Source organism: Oncorhynchus clarkii, chromosome 26, assembly GCF_045791955.1.
Source record: "Oncorhynchus clarkii lewisi isolate Uvic-CL-2024 chromosome 26, UVic_Ocla_1.0, whole genome shotgun sequence".
In the NCBI taxonomy this organism is placed as follows: Eukaryota; Metazoa; Chordata; class Actinopteri; order Salmoniformes; family Salmonidae; genus Oncorhynchus; species Oncorhynchus clarkii.
In genome coordinates, this window is record NC_092172.1 from 25,359,232 (window position 1) to 25,383,602 (window position 24,371).

A 24,371-nucleotide genomic window follows, 5' to 3' on the forward strand; every position below is an offset into this window, starting at 1 on the left:
GTCAGTCCCATGCCCCACAATGAATCTCCAGTGATAATGTAGCATACCGTGGATCTCCATACCACTGTCCTCCTCACAGGATGACCCTGTTATGCACAGACAGCTGGCTTTATGAGCCAAACAGGCCAAAGAATAAATAGTGATTGCAGCTATGTTCCCCGATTCCTAACCTCACCTCCACCACACCCCTCATTATCCTAACACTCTCACCTGTTTTATTCATTAACAACCCACTCTCTCTGCCTTCCTTAGTCAAAGACATTGCTTGAAGGAAACAATCAAGGGACCTACATGCCTGGCCTTGCTGCAGCTAATATGTATTCCAGATGCACAAAAATCTTTTTTTTTTCTCTCTTTCTGCTCTACTACTCGATCTTCAAACTGTGCTCTTCCTGACACAGTCCACTCCAATAGGTCTTTCTAACGTACAAGCAGTTCATGTTTGGGTTTCGGGTTTGAAATGTACAGTAATATGGATAAATCATTTTTAAATATACGACAGATTGAATTGAAATCCAGAGTAGTGTTTGGTTAGAAAATGGTTTTTGAATATGTCTGCTCAAATTGACAGGATGTGAAAAAAGCAAACATGAATATACCCATTGTATGAATCCTTTTGTAATGCATCATAATACCATACAGTAATGGTAAGACCACCTGATGCTGTAGGCTAGTGCATGTCTCTGGTGTGTGTGGATGTGTGTGGGTAGGAGACTTCAGGAATCAGACATTGTGAGCCAAGGCTGCTGACCTGACCCATATGTTGAAGGAAACACAACTCCAACCAGAACCAGGCCATGCTTTACTTTTCAGCCTGTCTGATCAAGCAGCCGGTCTCGGGGCGTTACGCGGTACTGTTCAATATCAGTCCAGATTAGTATACAGTATATCAGGAGAGCATTAGTATACAGTATATCAGGAGAGCATTAGTAGCTGATGTGTCTGAGATAATAGAGATATATACGCTGTTGAAAGCTCCCCATACACTATGTTCCCTGTAAACATGTGTGTAGCTGTGTTGCTGCAGAGACTGCTCACTGCTCACTCACTGGCTGTCAGTCAGTCTGCCTCTGGGAGAGAGAGAGAGAGTGCCAGCGTGTGGGGAGAGAGAGAGAGAGAGTGCCAGCGAATGGGGAAAGACAAGAGAGTGCCAGCGAGTGGGGAAAGACAAGAGAGAGAGTTCCAGCGAGTGTGGAAAGACGAGAGTGCCAGCGTGTGGGGAAAGAGAGAGAGAGTGCCAGCGAGTGGGGAAAGACAAGAGAGTGCCAGCATGTGGGGAATTACAAGAGAGTGCCAGCGAGTGGGGAAAGACAAGAGAGTGCCAGCGAGTGGGGAAAGGCAAGAGAGTGCCAGCGAGTGGGGAAAGACAAGAGAGTGCCAGCGAGTGGGGAAAGACAAGAGAGTGCCAGCGAGTGGGGAAAGACAAGAGAGTGCCAGCGAGTGGGGAAAGACAAGAGAGTGCCAGCAGAAGCCAAGCCAAGTCCAGGTGTTGAGACGCCACTATCTAAACTTTCTGGCTTTTTGTCTGTCCATGATGCCTTTGCTTGCCGCTGTGAAAGATTTAAACACAATTGGAGATGTAATGGAATTAGATGCACTCAATAGGTGCTGATATGACTTGTTATCCTGTTCAGTGTTCTCAGTACTCTCATTCATATTATGCAGTGACTCACTGCTGGCTTTGCTTAACAGGGGCAGGCCATTTTTTGTGTGCTAAAAAAGGTTATTTTCTCTTAATGGTGTGTGTAAGCACCTGTGGCCCAAAGAAGAGGGTGTGTTCACTAACAGCCTGCTGGAACTCACTCACTCACTCACTCACTCACTCACTCACTCACTCACTCCTCATAGCCCAGCTGAAATACAGAATTGTAGTGGATACAGCAGTCTGCTGCATGTGCCTGTTTAGGTCTCCCTACACTGCTTTAAAATCGGAAAATATTGCGTTAAGTGAGGATGGCTGCAAAAATGCTCTTTGTCTACAAATCAAATACAGCCACAATGCCCTGATGCACCCACTATGGTCATATAATTTTATGTGAAAACCAACTGTCATAGTCTGATGAAGAGCGCACTCCTAACTACAGTGTGTCCTGATGAATTAGGGTTTAATGTTGTGGAAACAATGGTGCAGAAATAGGAAAACCATATGATGAGTTCAGTCTTTTTGGCTTCGGTTTCTTTACTTCCAGCCTTCCTTGCGACGTGGCTCACAATTAAGTGCTTGAGTATGCTTGTATAAGAGAGAGTGCAAAGGGATCGTATTGTTGCAGAGTTTGTGGTTTCTCCATGTTTAAGAATATGAAATGCAGTCCGTAGTCTGTCTATTTCAGTGTTAGAATGTCCACTTGACCACAAAGTGTTTTGGGCTGTTATGTTACTTTACATTGGCTGTCTGCTGTGTTCCATTGTCAGTGGTCTAGATTACATTGCAATGGTATTCCATCAAGTCCTACTAAATAATGATTAGCAAAGGTATCCAGTTGAGTTGTCTCACCAACACCTGTCCATTGTTGACTACACAGTAGGAGGCTTCATGTTCCACCATTCAAAAACAATAAATGCTCTTCCTCTTCCCTTCCCAAATATTTCCTTTTTCTTTTAAACATCTCTCCACTAATCTTCTTTCTTCCCAGATATACCTTTCTCTCTCTCTGTCTCTCTCCCTCCCCCCTCCCGGCCCTAACTTTTCCTCTTAAATGCCCCAGCCTTCCCAGCTGCGCCTCCTCCAGCTCAGTTTACAAGGCTGTGCATACAGATCAGCAGAGTAGTGGTTTTGGCGTTCACTGCACTACAAGGGCAAGGCGAAACAGCCAGGAGCAGCTACCGTTTTCTACTGGACCTGTCTGAATGCATGACTGAGAGCTGCTGGTCAATAGTTCTTGGCCACATGAGAGAATGCTATCAGGTCTGGCTCTTCTGCTGCTTGTCTGCCTCCTCCACATGTTTGTGACTGCACAGGGGAACCCGTGGTCACAGGTAAGACTTAAACCATACCATGGTCTTACTATGGACCCTCTCTCTGCTTTTCCACAGGTTGGACTGAGACTGACCGTCTGGGACTGGCTACTCATCGCTCCCAGTCCCAGCACCTTTACACGTCCCAAACAGACATAAGAGGGACTCCCTCTAAAACTATGACCTGTATAAATCTGTATTATGAATGTAATAAGCCTGTTTAGCCGGTGCTCTTCTTAAGTAATTCTCGAGCTGCTGAACTGTAAGTTGATAGTCTGGTTCTAATAGATAGGTTTAATTCTAAGTTAGTTCATGCCTTGGCTATGACTGCAGACTATAGATCATGAGGAGGAAGTAGGGATCAGATTAGGTATTTACTGTGTGACTGTTTTCACTGTTAAGCAGCTTTGGCAGTCTGTGCTGTTGACTCTGTAGCACATATAAGGCAGGCTGTTATATAGTTATAAAGGACAGAGTCCTTCAAAGTTGTACTTAGTATAAATGTGGAAACTCTAAAGGGGGATGTCTGGCTTGTAATAGGGCATAGATTGGCACAGCTCCGTGTGTTTGTGTAGATGATTGACTACATGGCTGTGACATCATTGTGATACTGCTGCAGACAGGTGATGTACAGTCATAGAAATAGAATATCTCATTCTAGTGTGTACAGAATCCTGCTTTGATCTGTTCATCAAGGTCATATGCCTTAATGAAGGTAATTTTGACCAAAATATTACATGTGAATGAATGGAGTCCATGAAACCGGTTTGCTTTGTCTTCTGTTAAACATCTAAAATGTGTGACGTCAGGCGAAGCTGCAGTTGGTCATTTGGCAGGAGTTGAGATTGGTGTCTTAGAGAATGATTGTATAGGAATACGTGTTCCCTCTATAATACTCTCACTATAGGGCACCTTTCATTTCCATATGTAAACATGTAGGTGTGTCCTTAAGTTGTCCCTCACCCTGTATTTAGGCACTTTTTAAAATATCCATTCATTATGTTCCCAACACAGAACCTCTACAAACAGATACTGATGACAGAAGAAACCCTCAGTGTTTTAAAGACTGTAGAATCAACACGGTTTGTGCTATTTCAGAGACGTTTACAAGCAGTGGGCATTTATGAGGCTGCTGTGCCCTTGACCTGAGGCCTGAGGCTGGGAGAGAGGTTTGAGAAGTTTGTGGGGTATGTGAGAAAACATCCCCCAGTCATGACCAGTATATATCACTCTACTCTTCACTGTTGAGGACCCCTCTCTTATCCAGGAGGGGTCCTCAAAAAGTATTTGAGTTACTATAGCTTGTTGCCATACTATTATCATGTTATTGCCACTTTATCCTGTATTGTATCCGGTGCTGATGTGACGTGCTACAGTACAGGGTGTCTTTAAAATGGATGGAGGAGCCCAATAGCCCTACTCCTTTCAGTGGGAAGAGTTATCCCCACAGTTCAGTCATTATTCCTGGTTGTTTTGGATACCCACTTGGGGTTTGACACATGTAATGATTGATGTTGGGAAACGTAACCACTTCTTTTAGTGGTTACAAGCTCAGATTATTGCCTTGGTTTGGTTGACTTCCCAACACATCCATGATATTCCCAACACATCCCTCAGAGCCTGGTTCCTCTCTAGGCTTCTTCCTAGGTTCCAGTTTTTCCTAGCCACCGTGCTTCTATATCTGGGGCGGCAGGTAGCCTAGCGTTGGGCCAGTAACCGAAAGGTTGTTGGATCGAATCCCTGAGCTGACAAGATAAAAATCTGTCGTTCTGCTCCTGAACAAGGCAGTTAACCCACTGTTCCCCGGTGAGCCGTCATTGTAAATAAACATTTGTTCTTAATTGACTTGCCTAGTTAAATAAAGGTTAAAATAAAAAATCTGCATTGCTTGCTGTTTCTGTAGGGCACTTTGGGACATCAGCGGATGTATAAATACATTTGATTGATACAAGTTCCAGGGATGAAATCGGAGGAAAAGTCTGTGATTCTTGAAAGTATGTCTTCCATTTACAGACAGATTGTGACAGATTGTGATGGTCCATTTGTCTAATTAATTTTGTGAAGCAACATTTTTTTTTTAAGTGCACATGCATAGGACATAAATAGATTTTCTACTTCTTTGTTGAAGGCTGCCAATGTTCCCTCTCTTCTGTCATAGCAGCCAGAACGGACATATTTCCTCATCTCCTTTTAATGCTGCAATCTGATATGGACATGTCAATTGGTATTGGAAGTTGTACAGTACCACAGCAGGTCTAGCACTACTATGGGAGCTGCCCTTCAATGTCTGATGGATGTAGTTTACAAAGTGACTTCATTATACTGTACGCAAGTGAAAATCACCTTTTACCTTGTGATCACTGAGCAGTCCCCAGCACTACAGTAGCCTACCTCCACCACAGCTGCAGATGTGTTTCCAGTGCTGACTGTGTTGAAGGCAGTGTGTGTTGTTAGCGACCTCACCCTCATTAAACACTGTTCTGATAAAGGAGCCTCTAAAGGGAAGGTAGAAAGGAACACAGCATCTCACCATGTGGGAGACAGATGCTTGTGGCCTACGCCCCTGCCAACGGTCGGCCACATGCACTTCACATGGACCGACCGACCGAACGGAGGGGGTGGGTTGTCATGCCATACTATGACGTTATACTGGATTCTGTGTGAGAAATGAAATAGGAATCAGTGGTAAAACACAAACAGACACTATTATATGGGACATGTGGCTCTGTATTTTCTAATGATATACAGGATGCCAGTATGGTCCTATTCTAAAAGCTGCCCAGTGTTTCAAATCAGCAGGTCCAATATTCAGTGTTCACAGGGTTTGCATTTGTCCTAGCCTTGGTAACAATTTAAAAGCTGATAGAATTTAGCATTTTGTTATTATCTAAATAATCACCTTTACTTTATACCTGTATTGTGAATACTATTCAACAACAGCAGCAGCATAGAGGGGTTTGGTTAAATGCGGAAGACACATTTAAGTTGAATGCATTGTACAACTGACTAGGTATCCCCCTTTCCCATTAGAGCACCTTTAGCCTTCAGTCAGAAGTTGAGCTCATCAGACAGTAATGAACATAGTAGAGTGAGCCTCTGTCCTGAATCCCTGCATGCCTGCCTGCCTGCCTGCCTGCCTGCCTGCCTGCCTGCCTGCCTGCCTGCCTGCCTGCCTGCCTGCCTGCCTGCCTGCCTGCCTGCCTGCCTGCCTGCCTGCCTGCCGTGGCAGAGAGCACCTCCACCTCATTGTGCTGTAGTGTTAAAACAGACAGGAAGGAAAGCGTACATGGACGGAGATTAAATTAATGGAATGACTGACGCATAGCTGAGGTTTGCTGCCCGCTCCAAAGCCAAGCCACACCGCTTCCTGACATCCTGACACCAACTCCCAGGGCTGCCTGCCTGGGAGACTCAGCGGTAGCTGGCTGGCATACCATACATACACCAACCCCAGATGATACCACTATGGCATGTCTAAATTCAAGTCTACACCAAACCCTTATGATACTGTACCACTATCACAAGTCTAGCTTGGGAGACTGACAGGATGTCAGGGTGAGAGCACTTCTAGCCATTCACATCACAGTCAAGGAAGGTTAAAGGAAGGTCTGGTTCATTTCCTTGACCACAGTGCCAAAGTGCTCTGTGATTTCAAACCAGGCAGACAGTGAAGGCATCCTCAATGAGTGGGTAGGTAGATAGAAAACCATAATCAGTCTCAAAGGAGATGTTATTTTGGCATTTCTATAGATCTATACCTTCGTCTTTCCAACCCAGTCAGCAGTAGTTAACTATGTTTATTGCATGTAAGTATTATTTTGTGCATTGGGGAGTCAAACTGAAAGAGTTTAAGTTGGCCCAACTGATGTAGGATTATGTAGACATAGTTTCTTGCATTCGGTTTGATTTTAAACGCTTAGAACCCACATATTTCTCATTGCCTGCACTTCTAATACGTATACAGTATGACCCAGTTTACTATTTACAACTACAATTTCTTCCAGAGCAATGAGTCACATTTTTTATAAAACAGACAATGATCCCAACTCATCTTTTTTTTTTATGTTGAGATTGTGGTCAGTCATTGAGTTTTCTATAGATTTCAGCATAATGTAATTTCCATTCGGTGGCCATCTTGCTGTAAGGTCACCTCCGCTATGAATTATTATCTGGTATGACATTGCCTCAGAATTCTCAGCTTGGAAGCCCAGTAATGTAAATATTACATTTCCAGGTGAGCTGGCATATCATTGCAAGCCAAGTCTTGATAACAGCAATGGCAACACTCCAGCAGAACTCTCTGCTGGCTGTACAGCAAGTGAAGAGTTAAAAATGTTCTCATAATGTTCACAAAACAACGTTTGTTACTCTTTGGTCGTAAATTTGGTCGACAGGGTGTGTGTGTTTTTTTTAAATGTCAAAGTGGAGTGTTATCATTTGAAAATAAAGGGAGAATTCCTTTAATCTGAAGATATTCTCATTAGAATTTAAGTTGAATCAAATGTCATTGGTGAAGCGAGGCCAAACCATTGAGCTGACACTTAATTCTAGAGCCTGTTATTGTTATTAATATGTATTCCATTAATGCAGCATTCATTTAGTTTGTTGTCATTTGATAAACATGTTGTGACAACATGTTAGGTGTTAAAATATTAGATTTCAACCTTTGGAACATTAAACAAAAACTTTTAGTATCGGTGACCAGATACAGCTGGATGCATATCTAAGTTTGTGCACTCAACGTTTATGTACCCTGTAATCGTGTTAAATGTGTTAATATATTCAAATTCAAACTTTATAAACTCAGCAAAAAAAGAAACGTCCTCTCACTGTTAACTGCATTTATTTTCAGCAAACTTAACATGTGAAAATATTTGTATGAACATAACAAGATTCAACAACTGAGACATAAACTGAACAAGTTCCACAGACATGTGACCAACAGAAATTTAATAATGTGTCCCTGAACAAAGGGGGGGGGGGGGTCAAAATCAAAAGTAACAGTCAGTATCTGGTGTGGCCACCAGTTTCATTAAGTACTGCACTGCATCTCCTCCTCATGGACTGCACCAGATTTGCCAGTTCTTGCTGTGAGATGTTACCCCACTCGTCCACCAAGGCACCTGCAACTTCCCAGACATTTCTGGTGGGAATGGCCCTAGCCCTCACTCTCCAATCCAACAGGTCCCAGACGTGCTCAATAGGATTGAGATCCGGGCTCTTCGCTGGCCATGGCAGAACACTGACATCAGTGTCTTGCAGGAAATCACGTACAGAACGAGCAGTATGGCTGGTGGCATTGTCATGCTGGAGGGTCGTGTCAGGATGAGCCTGCAGGAAGGGTACCACATGAGGGAGGAGGATGTCTTCCCTGTAACGCACATCGTTGAGATTGCCTGCAATGACAACAAGCTCAGTCCGATGATGCTGTGACACACCGCCCCAGACCATGATGGACCCTCCACATCCAAATCGATCCTGCTCCAGAGTACAGGCCTCGGTGTAACGGTCATTCCTTCGACGATAAACACAAATCTGACCATCACCCCTGGTGAGAGAGAACCGTGACTCCTCAGTGAAGAACACTTTTTGCCAATCCTGTCTGGTCCAGTGATGGTGGGTTTGTGCCCATAGGAGACGTTGTTGCCGGTGATGTCTGTTGTGGACCTGCCTTACAACAGGCCTACAAGCCCCCAGTCCAGCCTCTCTCAGCCTATTGCGGACTGTCTGAGCACTGATGGAAGGTTTGTGCGTTCCTGGTGTAACTGGGGCAGTTGTTGTTGCCATCCTGTACCTGTCCCCCAGGTGTGACGTTCGGATGTACCTATTCTGTGCAGGTGTTGTTACACGTGGTCTGCAACTGCGAGGACGATCAGCTGTCAAACTTGTCTCCCTGTAGCTCTGTCTTAGGCATCTCACAGAACGGACATAGCAATTCATTGCCCTGGCCACATCTGCTGTCCTCATGCCTCCTTGCAGCATGCCTAAGGCACGTTCACTCAGATGAGCAGGGACCCTGGGCATCTTTCTTTTGGTGTTTTTCAGAGTCAGTAGAAAGGCCTATTTAGTGTCCTAAGCTTTCATAACTGTGACCTTATTTGCCTACCATCTGTAAGCTGTTAGTGTCTTAATGACCATTCCACGGGTGCAGGTTCATTAATTGTTTATGGCATGAGCATGAGAAACAATGTTTAAACCCTTTACAATGAAGATCTGTGAAGTTATTTGGATTTTTACGAATTATCTTTGAAAGACAGGGTCCTGAAAAAGGGACGTTTCTTTTGTTGCTGAGTTTAGGATCATGTATACAGTGAGCAGTCTTGGTGCTCTCTCAGGGACTCATTGAGCGATCTACCTTCCTGACTCCCTGGTGGTTTCTAGGCTGGTGGGTCTGGCATGGCACCCAGTCTAAGCTCTAGTCTAAGCTCTGACAAGACCCAAGTACATTCTGACCTCAAGCCATGGACATGGCAGAGATCAGAGATCAGAAAAGTTATGGTCTAGGATCAGTTACAGCAATGACTGAATAAAAGTGTCTGGAGTCCCTGATATGCAGAGTGTGTGGTTGATAATGGATCATTTGTGTAGATGGGGCTCCTGAAACAGCTGCATGAATCTGGATGTATTTGTGCACCATAGTGCTCCCTGATAGGCCTATACAGTACAGCCGTCTGCACATGTTAATGTCAATCACTCGTTAGCTTAAATCTCGTTGTCATTAGTGTATTTCTCTGTCTAAACATCCACTCACAAACACTCTCCATTTAAACCCAGGGTCACAGTCCCACGCCTGTGAGAAACCCTAGCAGTCAGTCCACTGATGACTTTTTCCACCACATCTATAACTTCCTTTACAGAAGATGGGGTGGATGAAGGCCTCGATTCAGTCAGAACTAGTGTTAACCGGTGTTGGCAGACATACGCATAGCAGATGTTTTGGTGGTGTTGGAGGTGTAACTGTGGTGTGAGCTGACAAATAGGTGAGTGGCTGCTCTTGTGTCACAAACCACTCCCTTCCTTATTATCCCCACTGCATTAGAAGTTCAAAACGGCGATAGAAACTGTAGGCTTCTAATGCATGTTCATTTTAATTTGAATGGGGGGGGGGGTTATAGTCTATCCGTCTAATCGAGGTGTAGACAAAACAACATCACACATTTGAGTGTTAGAACTTGTAATGTGGCTGCATGTGATTTGTCGGATTATAAAATTGGGTGATTTTGTTGCCACGATAAGCTAACGCAAGGAGCCGCTTGTGGATCTGACAGCTCTAACGTATTTCTATCAACAACACCGCCAAAACAATCGCTATGCGGGTGTTGACTAGCGCAGATCTAAGAGAATCTAGCCCGAAGTCTTTACAGTCAAAGAAGATGGGGGCTGGTCGACTTAAGGACTGTAAGATGTTTCCAACATTCCTGTTGACTCCAGCATAAAGTCACTGTGACCACTCATTTTCATATTCATATTCATTCCTTGTGGGAAACCACAAACCAAGGCCCCCCACACAGTTAAAAGCAACATTATTTCAAGGCAAATGTAACCTGCGCCAAGCCTGTGGGAAAAGGATCAAGTGACATGGAGTGTCTTTGCAACTGTTTATTGACAGTTTGTGCATGTTTGTAATGAAATAAATGTTGGTTTTCATTCCTTCTTTACCCACTCAATTAAAGTGCATTAGGCACTTATTTGAAAGCTCCCAAACCTTGATTTCTGAGAAGAGGCGCCTCTGTGCACAGCTGAGGACATGCTTGAAATTGGGATAGCTTTACCATCATAGTGAGACAGTAGTTTAAGGGTATCTAATAACCTTATAAATGCAAACTCAAACATTTGTTATAAAGTGGTTACTGGTATGATGGAAAGAGACCGATAGTCTGCTGGTTCAGTTGTGTAGAATTTCATAAATTCAATTCAATTAAACTCAACAAGGGATTATTATCCCTATCATGACAAGCCAATTCCTAAAAGCACAAGACCTTACATCTATTGTATCTGGAAAAGTACTGCTGGGGTTTATTGGAAGGCTAATGTTGTTTTCATCCGACGTTCCTCACTTTGACTGGCAGTTGACTACCATCCTGACACGTCTAACCATTTCCAGATGAGGTGGATTTTTAGTGACATTTAAAGGCCCATTATAGTGCTACTGAAAGGGGATGTCGTCCAGTGCCAAGCATAATTATAAACCACCCACAGAGAGCAGATTAGAAAAAAGCAATGATGTGGTCTCTTAATAAATTGAGCACTTAAACACTGTGAATCCCCTTGAAAGGGAAAAACTAGGATCCCTCCAAACTTGGTTCAGTGAGACACCTCATTTTGATGGATTCGTGATGCAGGACCATTTATATTTGATGTATCAAGGACAGCCTGGATGACTGTTTTCAGGTTTGGGAAACAAATGACTGCTGGCTTCACTGTTTTGTATGGGGTATCATCTGTTCTCCAAAGTCTGTTTTGACAGTTTATGATTTGAAAGATATACTGTATATTAACAGTGAAACTATTTGATATCAAATAATACCCACACACTTCAATGCTTCCTGTATAGGTCCCATGCCCTAAGCCATTTTACCATATTAAAAGGCTTGGAAAACCTTATTGCACAATTTTTCTAAAAACACTACTGACGCCTCTTAGTCACATGATATTTCATACATTGACGGATGACTCAGATTACAGGTAATAAATTATGTGACTCTCCATTCACACGTTAACACACAGTGATTCAGAGCTTTTCTCTGGAAAATGGCCACAGATAGCCATTACTCGCCAAGCTTGTCAAGCTGTAGTTTATGAGGGGAAGGAAGGAACAGTTTTCTTTCTCCTGGGATTAAGGCTAAACATTGAAATGATATCTGTGATAATGTTGTTGCTTAAAGTCAGGGTGTTTTATGGTGAAAATTGAGAAGACCGATACCACTCACTTAGTATCCCAATTTTTTTGTGATAGCCTTGCATACTGTATATGTGATGTATGAAAATAAAATGTGTAAACTCATATGGAACAATCTGGTTTTCATCATATACCATTCTTACATTTGAGTGCCTATAGGCTACAGTATGTATCCATAATTCCACATAGGCTAATATAACATTTACCCTGTTCGGTCATTTCTCAGGGCTCTTAGTTTGCTATTCCCTCTCTCATCGCTTATTTCCTGTGTAGAAGGAGGTGGTGTGTATTTGTTTTGGCCTGGGTGGAGTGTTGGCCCAATGCAGACCTCGCTGCAATGGGTGGGCGAGTGCCAGGCTTCTGTCTCCTGAGCCTACCCCAATCTCCTCAGTCCACCCCTAGCCCTGGCCTGGCTACCATCTCCCCTGTTCCAGCCCCATGTCCCAGCCTGCATCCAGCCTGCAGCTGACTGTCTTACTGCAGCTCCAGGAAGAACTAAGTCCGCTGAGAGAGCATGAATCTACAGCAAAACCCTTTTTAATTACCACTGTAGACTGCTCTTCATTTGTTTGTGTGATTATTCTATGTAAGCCTAGTTATGTCCCGTGCTTAAGGACCACACAAAAAATGTTGTGTAATATTTTTTATGAATGTTGGGACATAATATATATACAGTTGGTCTGAGAAAATACGCCGGTTTAGCAAGGCAAGATCCCCATTAGTCCTGGTTTGGGATTGGGAGGAAATTGTTTGTGACAGGGTTTTGTCTAGGAATGGGGGGGATTATTGACTGGACTGCTGAACGTAACGTTCCCTGAGAGCTACTGACTGACTAGAGACTAACGTTGGCAACCGTCCAATCACAGAGGAGCTTTGTGTCATTAAAACAAAACAGTTTTTTTGTCCCCTGCTGACCCCTCCCTTGGTTGTTCGGTTCGAGGTTCGAGTGGTGACTCTCCACTGCCCAGGGGTCTGCAATTATAGAAATACGGTGGCCTGCTGGGATCAGTCCCAACCAGGCCCGTGCCTGCAGCACATGTTCACACAGCGAGCTACTTTTATGTCTGGATTGGCTGGATTTATCGACTGCTGATTTGAGTGTTCTATACTAACCTTATCCAGGCTTCCTGTAATTTATGAGTGCCAATGTGACAGAGAAAGCTAACACCCCCGAGGATTTGCTTTGGGAGCCATTACTACTCTAGCATCATGCCAAGAATATGCCTGTTGTTGGAATGAAGCCGGCTCAGGCTAATTGGTTGTTGTGTTATGGTAGTTAATTATGTGCAGCAGGTCATCGAATTAGAGAGGTGAAATAACATGGGTTTGTTTATGAATATGCTGGATAGGCTTTGGTTTATTATCTCTCATTCTCCCCTCTTTACTTGATTAATGAGGTTGCTCATGTTATTTACTTTTCCATGCACTTCAGTGGTAAAACAGTTGCCTGTTAAAATAGATGTCTCAGTAGCTCAACAGTTGAACATTGCTTCACCTCAAAAATCCTACAGTCCCTCTGCTTACAACAAAAAGCGTACTGTACTGTTTGTAATGTACTGGTATTGATTAGTGAGGTGCAATACATGTCTTCTGTCCCATCCTTTAACCTCCTTCTCTCTCTCTGACAGAGTCTGGGCTGCGATGAGTACCTGGGCTCAGGCAAGGTGATGGACAAGTGTGGGGTGTGTGGCGGGGACAACACGGACTGTAAGCTGGTGTCAGGGCTCTTCCAGCAGCACAGCCTGAACAAGGTGGGCTACCACAAGATAGTGGAGATCCCAGAGGGAGCCACCAAGATCAACGTCACCGAGACGGTGAAGAGCAGGAATTACCTGGGTGAGTAGGACTGTGACTGACCAGTGTTTTAAACCGGGTCAGAATGTGTTAGCCTGCTGAGCTAAAGCCTAGACATTACCCACTGGGTACAGATGTCAATTCAACGTCTATTCCACGTTGGTTCAATGTAATTTCATTGAAATGATGAGGAAACAACGTTGATATGCCAGTGGGTAGCTTGGGAGTCTTCATGTCTGAGGCAAGGTTACTCAACACACAAGCATGGTTCCAAACCACCTCTGTTTAACTACAGAGTTACCAGCTCTTTATCCACGGCCCTTTAAGGCTCCATACATCTCTGTCTGAATCAGACCCATGAGCTATGACACTTGCAATAACAATTTTAGGTTTTCCCTTCGACCACGTTAGATTATGTTTCATATTACATTAACAGTACTAATAAAAAGTCACAATTTAAAGATAAACTTCAGGTTATAAAACATCTGACAGCAGTAGCTATTTTTGAAATATAATTTAGGCCATGTCTTGCTACATCCGTGCTGTGAGCCTGGTATCAGGCAGCAGGGAACAGCTGCTTCTTAAATTGATTTGATTCATTTAATTAAAAGGCAGCTCAAATACAGAGCAGGAGGGAGGAGGGATTTTTCTGGAATTTTGGATGTGAGCATTTCTATGTTGTCAGTAGTAAGTAACCACACAGTGCACTTCTGGTTACAAACTTTGATTTAATTAATTGAATAAATAAGATCTTGTCTTTATATGAGCATAACAGTGTGACACAGAAGTGGGTCTATTGTGTTTTATTGTTGGAGATATTGGGGAGAGAGAGAGAGAGAGAGAGAGAGAGATCCCCTGGCCTGGCTGCTCCCCTCAGGGGAAAGTATATAAACAAGCTTTCATTAGAGGACCCTTTCCTCTAGCCTTCCCATCCTTTTTAATTAAGGTGAGGAATTTCACTGCTGCCTAGAAAACCACCACTACTGACTGAACACAGCGATGAAACCTACTTTGAAAAGTCAAAACTACTAACTGGGGGTGCCAAGTTATGCCTTGCTTTTTTTATATGAGTCCCCACTCAACCCATACACAATACTTACTCAGTGAGTAAGCACCTAAGCAGGAAATGTAGAGTATGCGTGAACAATGGCTCCTTTCTGTGACTGTTGTTCCTGCGTCGTTTGGCGTTGTTGTTGGAAGAGTTCATATATCAGTGGGTAAAAGCGTGCTGTGATGCAACATCCTGGGGATAAACAGGACTGAGGATTCTTCCATGGAACTACTTATCATTACCATTATCCCCTGATCTTTGCCCCACTCTCCTCAACAGACTTCTGTTCTAGTTTATTTCTGCATGCCTAATATGTGCTTTAAGTTGTCCAAACACTCTTATATTCAGTAGTCTTAATGTTACTTGTCTAATGTTCAGCATTTAAAGAAAAATAGCTCACTCCTTTCAAAATACAGAAATCCTCAGAAAAAAAAGCTGTCTTTTGTAAATGAGCAAACCTGTTAGTAAAGAGCTGGCATAGCTTTATGTTAATTGTGTAGCTGAATCTCTCAACACTACAGCCAGTTTGGAGAATTCCATGGTTAGTGCAACAGGCCATCTGAAAAACATTACAGAAAAGTTACATACCTGAAAACTTGAGTGCTGGCAAGCCAAACATTTTGGGACTAATGGAACAAATACCAAAATATTGTTTTTGGGTGCAGTTTTATTAACGGTCAACCATCAACTCATGGTCTGTCTGCAGCTCTGAAAAGCCGCTCAGGTCGCTCCATCATCAATGGGAACTGGGCCATTGACCGGCCAGGGGAGTATGAGGGGGTGGGCACCATGTTCACCTACCGACGACCAAATGAGGTCACCAGCACCGCCGGGGAGTCCTTCCTGGCTGAGGGGCCAACCAATGAGATCCTGGATGTTTATGTATGTAATCAGTCAACTTGTATGTACAGTAAAATGTAGCTCATATTGGCACATATTTCTCTGGCAGTTTACACTGGCACATTAAGTTGTAATTAACTTGTTCACTGAATAATTTTTTTGTCCTCAGGTGATCTACCAGCAGCCCAACCCAGGAGTGAGCTATGAATTCATCCTTCCCTCTGACAACCCTCCACAGCACCCCGACCACAGACCTGGAGGTGAGGCTCCCCATAGTTACTGATGCATCTGACTGGGACTGTATGGCCTAAATTAACTCTTAGTCCACAAAGGGAGGGGGTCGACAAGCATCTCAATGACTGTGAGTTTTCCCCTGGTTTTGTTGGCTGAAATACCATTTTCGATCTCCCAGGGAACACTCTGTATGGGCAAAGTGGGAATGATCACCGGGGCAACCCCAACCAGGATGGGTACGATCCAGCCGGAGGGGGCAAGTACCCTCCCCAGGTACCCAACAACCAGGTGCCAGCAGTCCTGCCACCCAGACGTCAGAGAGAATACAACTGGAAACTGTCTGGGGCAACAGAATGTAGCGCCTCCTGTGGCAGAGGTAAGACATGGCATGTATCTTTGTCTGAACTGAAGCCCCAAAAGTTCTCAACCTCTGATGCTATGATTGATACTAGTTGATCAACTAGGTTTAACAGATTCCCACAGTGAGTAGTGACGATGCAGTATTGAGGCATGAACATCTAATGCTCTCCTGTGTATTGGTTTTCAGGTAGCAGGTACACCATCTTCCGCTGTGTCCACAGACTGAGCCATGAGCAGGTACCAGAGAACCAGTGTGACAGCAGCACCAGGCCCAGTTCACAGGAAGAGCCCTGCAACCTTCAGTCCTGCCCTGCCTTGTGAGAGACCCCTCTGTCTCAACCACACTTACATTACATACAGGGCTCTTAGACATTACACACACTGGTTCAATACATACACGGAGCTTTAGCAGAACTCATAGGACCCAGATTTCTATATTCTTCATGAAAAGTTCCTGACCCGTCCTCTTTATAGTCTAATAATTAGATCATAATTATAATCTAATTGGACAATTGACCACATGTTTTATTAGCTATGTTGGTACCACATAGCTATTGTGTCCTTCTGAATGTGGGGCCTTGTGTGTCCTACTGTGCAGCTGGGACATTGGTGAGTGGTCGGAGTGCAGTAAGACATGTGGCCTGGGTATGCAGCACCGCCAGGTCTTGTGCAGGCAGGTGTATGCCAACCGGACCCTCAACGTCCACACCAGCCGCTGCCGCCACCTGGAGCAGCCCGAGACCACCAGCACCTGCCAGCTGAAAATCTGCAGCGAGTGGCAGATACAAACCGAGTGGAGCGCAGTGAGTGACAGCTGTCAATCAATATGCTTCAAATAGTATTTGTTTCAAATACTTTAGCTGCACTTGTTTGAGCTTGCTCGGCGCATGGAACTATTAGAATAGTGTTAAAAGTGTAAACCTACCCCACCCATCTGAGGCTCAATCAAACGTTCTAAGTACTACAAGATTTAACATACTGTATTAGAAGAATGTATGAGAAAGTACATGAACCCCAATTAGATAAATGTTATCATTCCTCGAAAGTTGCTAGCATTCCTTATCATAAATGAAACCCAAGCAAGTATTCTATGGAGCATTTTCCCAACAGGTTACATTCATCAGAGAGAACTGACCATTATTTACACTGTGAGATGACCTGAAAACTACCCCTATAGTATTTTTACTGTCCCTCCTGTGTTTCCCCAGTGCTATGTTCCCTGTGGCGTGGGCCAGAGGACCAGGGAGGTGCACTGTGTCAGCAACGTGGGAGACTTTGTGTCGGACGAGGAGTGCAACATGAAGCTGCGACCCAGTGACAATGAGAACTGTGACATGGGGCCCTGTGCTAAAAGTTGGTTCTTCACTGAGTGGGGGAATAAGGTATGTATGTGTAGGACTGAGGACATGGACTCTCAAGATCACTGTCTAACACTTTTCTAACCTAATACTGTAGTAATTGTTGAACCTGATTGATCTACTACAGTATTATAGATGCAAGATTATAATTGAATACAAATTGACTTGATGCTAGTGTTAAATGCAATGTTCCACATTCCCAGTAAACGCTGCATATGCCGGCTCAATTGGAAATGACCTTTGAATGTCAAGTGCACTATACACGGACGGATCTTCCGCTGATCGGATTGAATCACGGCATAGGTCAACTGTTTGTATTGTCAGTTACCATGTCTTTGCTCTCTGTAGTGTTCTGCTGAGTGTGGGATGGGTGTGCGGACCCGAGGCGTACTGTGCCTGACCAATCACATCAGCAGCTTGCCTCTGGAGGGGTGTGGCCATGAGCGCCCCACTGACTCTCAGATCTGTAATCACGGCCCCTGTGAGAGTCGCATCGAGTGGTTTACAGCCCCCTGGAGTCAGGTAAGACAGGACAACACAGGGTCAAACTGGGCTTGTAGGGACACATCATCAGGGAAAATATTAGGATGAGGATTTGCTGCTGATTTTACAGATGTCTCCTATCCATATCTTACGTTTTTGCTGATGTCTCATGTCAGTGTTGTAAAGAGGAACACTCAGATGTTACAAATCCATTGTCCATTATTTCCATTTGAAATAGCTTTTTAGTTCAAGACTAGGCTTAATCTCTGTCCGGGAAACCAGCCCTGTAAGTAAGGTGTACCTTCTATAACTCAGGTCGGCCAATCAACTGAGCCAGTGATGCCTTTTTCTTTTTTTAAATAAAAAAACTAAACATGTTGAAACAGTTCAGATGCCTCATGTCATGCCCATGTGTAGTATTACCTATGGTATTTTCTCCTTCTCCCAGTGTTCAACGGAGTGTGGCTCGGGCAGCCAGCAGAGGGCAGTGGTGTGTCTGATGAAGTCAGACGAGGGGTTCAATGTAATGCCGCCCTACGAATGTTCTTCTCTAGACAAGCCTCTTAATCAGCAGAGCTGCCACCTAAAGTCCTGCGGGGCCAAGTGGTACCACACAGACTGGAGCGCTGTGAGTAACTGTACACGCACATGCCCACACATGCGTGCACTCACACATGAAAAAACAGACACACGCTTTTATGTGGAGTTGTGAAATACACTCTCTTGAAAGTGTAATTGAAGAAAGGGAGAGTGAGGTTTGCACTGTATTCTCTGTCCCTGCAGTGTTCTAAGACGTGTGAGGGGGGCTTCCGTGTGAGGGAGGTGCGCTGTCTGTCTGATGACATGCTTTCCAGTGAGGGCTGTGAGGAGGAGCTGAAACCAGTGGAGAGAGAGGAGTGCAACCCAGAGCCCTGCGTCCCACACATAGGTCAGTTACTACTGTGTAGTAAACATGGATCTGGGGCCAAGGCACCTCCGCTGGAATGTCATACAGTTGGATTGGTTAATGATGGCAGGTCTGGTCCTAACTACTGCCAGACAGTTTTAATGAGGGTTAGAGGGGATTTTAGTCTGAAATGGTTCAACATTTATGAAGATCTTATTCCATACAGAAAACTTGTGAAAATACTTAAAGTTTTCAAAAACTTAAAATCACTGATCATCACTGACTTTCGATGTTATGATTGTTTTTCAGACGAGAACTGTCGAGACAAGTATTTCAACTGCAATGTGGTGGTCCAGGCACGTCTCTGTGTGTATGACTACTACAAGACAACCTGCTGTGCCTCCTGCACACGAGTCGCCCACAGACAGTCACAACACAGGGCACTCAGCTAGCCCCCTCTCCCCAGGCCTCAGACCTCTAGGGGGCCTGACACAGCGCCCAGAGCAGGCCCTCAGTCCCTGGGCCAAACACACTGACCCACAGTGGAGAGGACAGCCTAGAACCTGACTCTGGGTGGACACTGACTGGACACTATAATATGAGTGCTGAAACTACAGACTGAAAAACTGAAAGACTGCAAAGAAAGGAAGTGAAAGCCCAACTTGTTTTTGGCATGTGAGGAGATTGCCAATGGGCAATACGTGAAACTGAATGGTTCGTGGAGGATGGTTGTGAAGGACACGTTTAACAGGGCTATGAGTGGAGGAGCTCTGGTGAGGCGAGATGATAGACAGGACACCAAACCGAAGAATCTGGAACCACTTTATGGACTGTAACCAGAATCCCCTCCAGTAAAAGTTCCTGTCTGGGTTAATATTGTGTTTCACGGGAAGCAGTTTGCCGCTGCCATTCACCTGAATGGATTAAGGTCTTGAAAAAGGTCTTTGGCCGAAACGTTGACAAAATAAACTGCTACCGCATCTGTGATGAGACTCTTGACTACCATGGCTCTCTTGGATTACATTAAAAGAGAGGAAGCTACAGTATGAAAGGAAAGCAAGATTGTTTGTTTTGCATAATGTATAGACTGTACACATTTGAATAAGCTTCTTTACGCTCTAAAATCCACAATATTTATGATCTAATTAACTACATGTAGTATTAAGTTGCCCAAGCTTGCTCTTAAATCATCCCCAATTACGTATCATGAGGGCTCTATTCAATACTCTCCTACACAGCAGTTTAGTTGACCAAAGATTTCACTATTTCACAGGAGGACGTGTCAAACAGTAATTGCTCAGTCCAGATCTATGGCTCTATTTAATCTGTACCGGTGAAGCGTTACAGATGGTGCAATATAAATGTTAAGGTCATTTCTGATTGAGCCAACGTATGCAGTGTTTACCGTGATGCAGTCTCCACTAATATGGAACATTGCCTTTAAGTTTCAAACACGCTGTAACGCTTAACTTCTGCGATACGGATTGAATAGAGCCCCAAGTTACGGTGCTAAGACAACTTAAGTTGAAAAGTGTTTTTATGTGACAGCTCACCAGTTTTACACAGCAACCCTCTAACAAATTAAGCTCTAAAATGTTCATGTGTATCATATATTTTGCATCACTGCTGCGTGTATGTACTGTATATATATATACAGAACCAGTCAAAAGTTGACACACCTACTCATTCAAGGGTTTTTTATTTGTACTATTTTCGACACTGTAGAATAATAGGGAAGACATCAAAACTATGACATTTTACAAGGAATCATGTAGTAACCAAAAAAAGGTTAAACAAATCAAAATACATTTTAGATTCTTCAAACAGCCACACTTTGCCTTGATGACAGCTTTGCATTCTTGGTATTCTCTCAACCAGCTTCACCTGGAATGCTTTTCCAACACTCTTGAAGGAGTTCCCACATATGCTGAGCACTTGTTGGTTGCTTTTCCTTCACTCTGCGGTCGAACTCATCCCAAACTATCTCAATTGAGTTGCTTGTGGAGGCCAGGTCATCTGATGCAGCACTCCATCACTCTCCTTCTTGGTAAAATAGCCCTTACACAGCCTGGAGGTGTGTTGGGTCATTGTCCTGTAGTAAAAAAGATAGTTCCACTAAGCGCAAACCAGATGGGATAGTGTATCGCTGCAGAATGCTGTGGTAACCATGCTGGTTAAGTGTGCCTTGAATTCTAAATAAATCAGTGTCACCAGCAAAGCACCCCCACACCTCCTCCTCCATGCTTCACGGTGGGAACCACACATGCGGTAATCATTCGTTCACCTACTCCGCATTTCAAAATTACTCATCAGATCAAAGCACAGATTTCCACCAGTCTAATGTCCATTGCTCGTGTCTCTTGGCCCAAGCAAATTTCTTCTATTGGTGTCTTTTAGTAGTGGTTTCTTTGCAGCAATTACACCATGAAGGCCTGATTCACACAGTCTCCTCTGATGTTGAGATGTGTCTGTTACTTGAACTCTGTGAAGCATTTATTTGGGCTGCAATTTCTGAGGCTGGTAACTCTAATGAACTTATCCTCTGCAGCAGAGGTAACACTGGGTCTTCCTTTCCTGTGGCGGTCCTCATGAGAGTCAAGTCTCATCAAAGCGCTTGCTGATTTTTGCGAGAGCACTTGAAGAATCTTTCAAAGTTCTTGACAGACCTTTGTGTTTTAAAGTAATAATGGACTGTCATTTCTCTTTCCTTATTTGAGCTATTCTTGCCATAATATGGACTTGGTCTTTTACCAAATTGGGCTATCTTCTGTATACCACCCCTACTGTACATATACCTTGTCACAACACAACTGATTGGCTCAAACGCATTAAGAAGGAAAGACATTCCACAAGTTAACAAGGCACACCTGTTAATTGCAATGCATTCAAGGTGACTACCTCATGAAGCTGGTTGAGAGAATGCCAAATGTGTGCAAATCTGTCAAAGGGTGGCTACTTTGTTGAATCTCAAATAAAAAATATATTTTGATTTGTTTAACACTTTTTTGGTTACTGCATGATTTGATGTGTTGTTTTGATGTCTTCACTATTATTCAACAATGTAGAAAATAGTAAAAATAAAGAAAAACCCTGGAATGAGTAGGTGTGTACAAACATTTGACTGATAATCATATATATATATACAGTGCATTGCGAAAGTATTCGGCCCCCTTGACCTTTTGCCACATTTCAGGCTTCAAACATAAAGATATAAAACTGTATTTTTTTGTGAAGAATCAACAAGTGGGACACAATCATGAAGTGGAACGACATTTATTGGATATTTCAAACTTTTTAACAAATCAAAAACTGAAAAATTGGGCGTGCAAAATTATTCAGCCCCCTTAAGTTAATACTTTGTAGCGCCACCTTTTGCTGCGATTACAGCTGTAAGTCGCTTGGGGTATGTCTCTATCAGTTTTGCACATCGAGAGACTGAAATGTTTTCCCATTCCTCCTTGCAAAACAGCTCGAGCTCAGTGAGGTTGGATGGAGAGCATTTGTGAACAGCAGTTTTCAGTTCTTTCCACAGATTCTCAATTGGATTCAGGTCTGGACTTTGACTTGGCCATTCTAACACCTGGATATGTTTATTTTTGAACCATTCCATTGTAGATGTTGCTTTATGTTTTGGATCATTGTCTTGTTGGAAGACAAATCTCCGTCCCAGTCTCAGGTCTTTTGCAGACTCCATCAGGTTTTCTTCCAGAATGGTCCTGTATTTGGCTCCATCCATCTTCCCATCAATTTTAACCATCTTCCCTGTCCCTGCTGAAGAAAAGCAGGCCCAAACCATGATGCTGCCACCACCATGTTTGACAGTGGGGATGGTGTGTTCAGGGTGATGAGCTGTGTTGCTTTTACGCCAAACATAACATCTTGCATTGTTGCCAAAAAGTTAAATTTTGGTTTCATCTGACCAGAGCACCTTCTTCCACATGTTTGTTGTGTCTCCCAGGTGGCTTGTGGCAAACTTTAAACAACACTTTTTATGGATATCTTTAAGAAATGGCTTTCTTCTTGCCACTCTTCCATAAAGGCCAGATTTGTGCAATATACGACTGATTGTTGTCCTATGGACAGTCTCTCACCTCAGCTGTAGATCTCTGCAGTTCATCCAGAGTGATCATGGGCCTCTTGGCTGCATCTCTGATCAGTCTTCTCCTTGTATGAGCTGAAAGTTTAGAGGGACGGCCAGGTCTTGGTAGATTTGCAGTGGTCTGATACTCCTTCCATTTCAATATTATCGCTTGCACAGTGCTCCTTGGGATGTTTAAAGCTTGGGAAATCTTTTTGTATCCAAATCCGGCTTTAAACTTCTTCACAACAGTATCTCGGACCTGCCTGGTGTGTTCCTTGTTCTTCATGATGCTCTCTGCGCTTTTAACGGACCTCTGAGACTATCACAGTGCAGGTGCATTTATACGGAGACTTGATTACACACAGGTGGATTGTATTTATCATCATTAGTCATTTAGGTCAACATTGGATCATTCAGAGATCCTCACTGAACTTCTGGAGAGAGTTTGCTGCACTGAAAGTAAAGGGGCTGAATAATTTTGCACGCCCAATTTTTCAGTTTTTGATTTGTTAAAAAGTTTGAAATATCCAATAAATGTCGTTCCACTTCATGATTGTGTCCCACTTGTTGTTGATTCTTCACAAAAAAATAGTTTTATATCTTTATGTTTGAAGCCTGAAATGTGGCAAAAGGTCGCAAAGTTCAAGGGGGCCGAATACTTTCGCAATGCACTGTATATATATATATATATGATTGAGTGAGTGAAGAAGTTGCTGAACTGAAGGAAATTCAGCAGGTCCTCCCAGTGACTGAACAGAGCAGAAAGCCCTCCATTTATTTATTGGGGTCCCCAGGGACGGCACTGGTTTATCGGCACCAGTGGCCCCTTTTGGCTGCAGGGTTAAAACGTCTGTTACCTCTCCACCAATCGCTGCCTAGGAAAGGGATGTAGGCATTCCAGAGCCCACTGGATGGTTAAAGCAGATGGTTAGAAATTCTAGAACACTATACTTCTTAAAGAGAAGGTAAAATAACTACTACATTTGCGTGAGATAAAAAGATTACACCATTGTACATTTCTATGCTCATGGGAAAATAGAAACATTAATTCACTAAAAGGATACTGGATTATTCATGACACTTTATAACTGCAGTAATGTACCACAAGTTTCACAAATAATAAAAATGTTAAAAAGTACATTTTATTAAATTGAAACTGTTACTCATGTAGGCCTGGTAAACATCTAAACAAAGGTGATAAATTGACCATGCCAGTAAAGCATTATGCCCCATTATTTTGTCCTTTATCCTGTATTGTACCTCAAGAGCAAGGAGTTCCCTTTTGATTGCATCCATCCTAGTAACATTCACTGTAAGAAAAGGTTTTGCGGATTCTCATCCTGTATGTATTGTATGTGTAATCAGATGCTACGTCTGGGATGGACTCAATAGCTAAAAACATGATAATACAGTGTATTCAATGCAACTTT

General features: G+C 43.4%; 1 protein-coding gene across 1 annotated transcript in view; it reads left to right on the forward strand.

Moving 5' to 3' along the window:
* Positions 1-19,486, forward strand: part of LOC139384784 (thrombospondin type-1 domain-containing protein 4-like) — a 41,372-nt gene extending 21,886 nt beyond the window's left edge. Inside the window, exons 8-18 of the mRNA XM_071129666.1 lie at positions 13,483-13,690; positions 15,406-15,581; positions 15,709-15,799; positions 15,952-16,149; positions 16,321-16,450; positions 16,732-16,936; positions 17,342-17,515; positions 17,840-18,013; positions 18,423-18,602; positions 18,758-18,902; positions 19,170-19,486. Coding sequence (XP_070985767.1) covers positions 13,483-13,690; positions 15,406-15,581; positions 15,709-15,799; positions 15,952-16,149; positions 16,321-16,450; positions 16,732-16,936; positions 17,342-17,515; positions 17,840-18,013; positions 18,423-18,602; positions 18,758-18,902; positions 19,170-19,312 — 1,824 coding nt within the window. The 3' untranslated portion in view covers positions 19,313-19,486. The remainder of the gene's footprint in view (positions 1-13,482; positions 13,691-15,405; positions 15,582-15,708; positions 15,800-15,951; positions 16,150-16,320; positions 16,451-16,731; positions 16,937-17,341; positions 17,516-17,839; positions 18,014-18,422; positions 18,603-18,757; positions 18,903-19,169) is intronic.
* Positions 19,487-24,371: the final 4,885 nt, after the last annotated feature.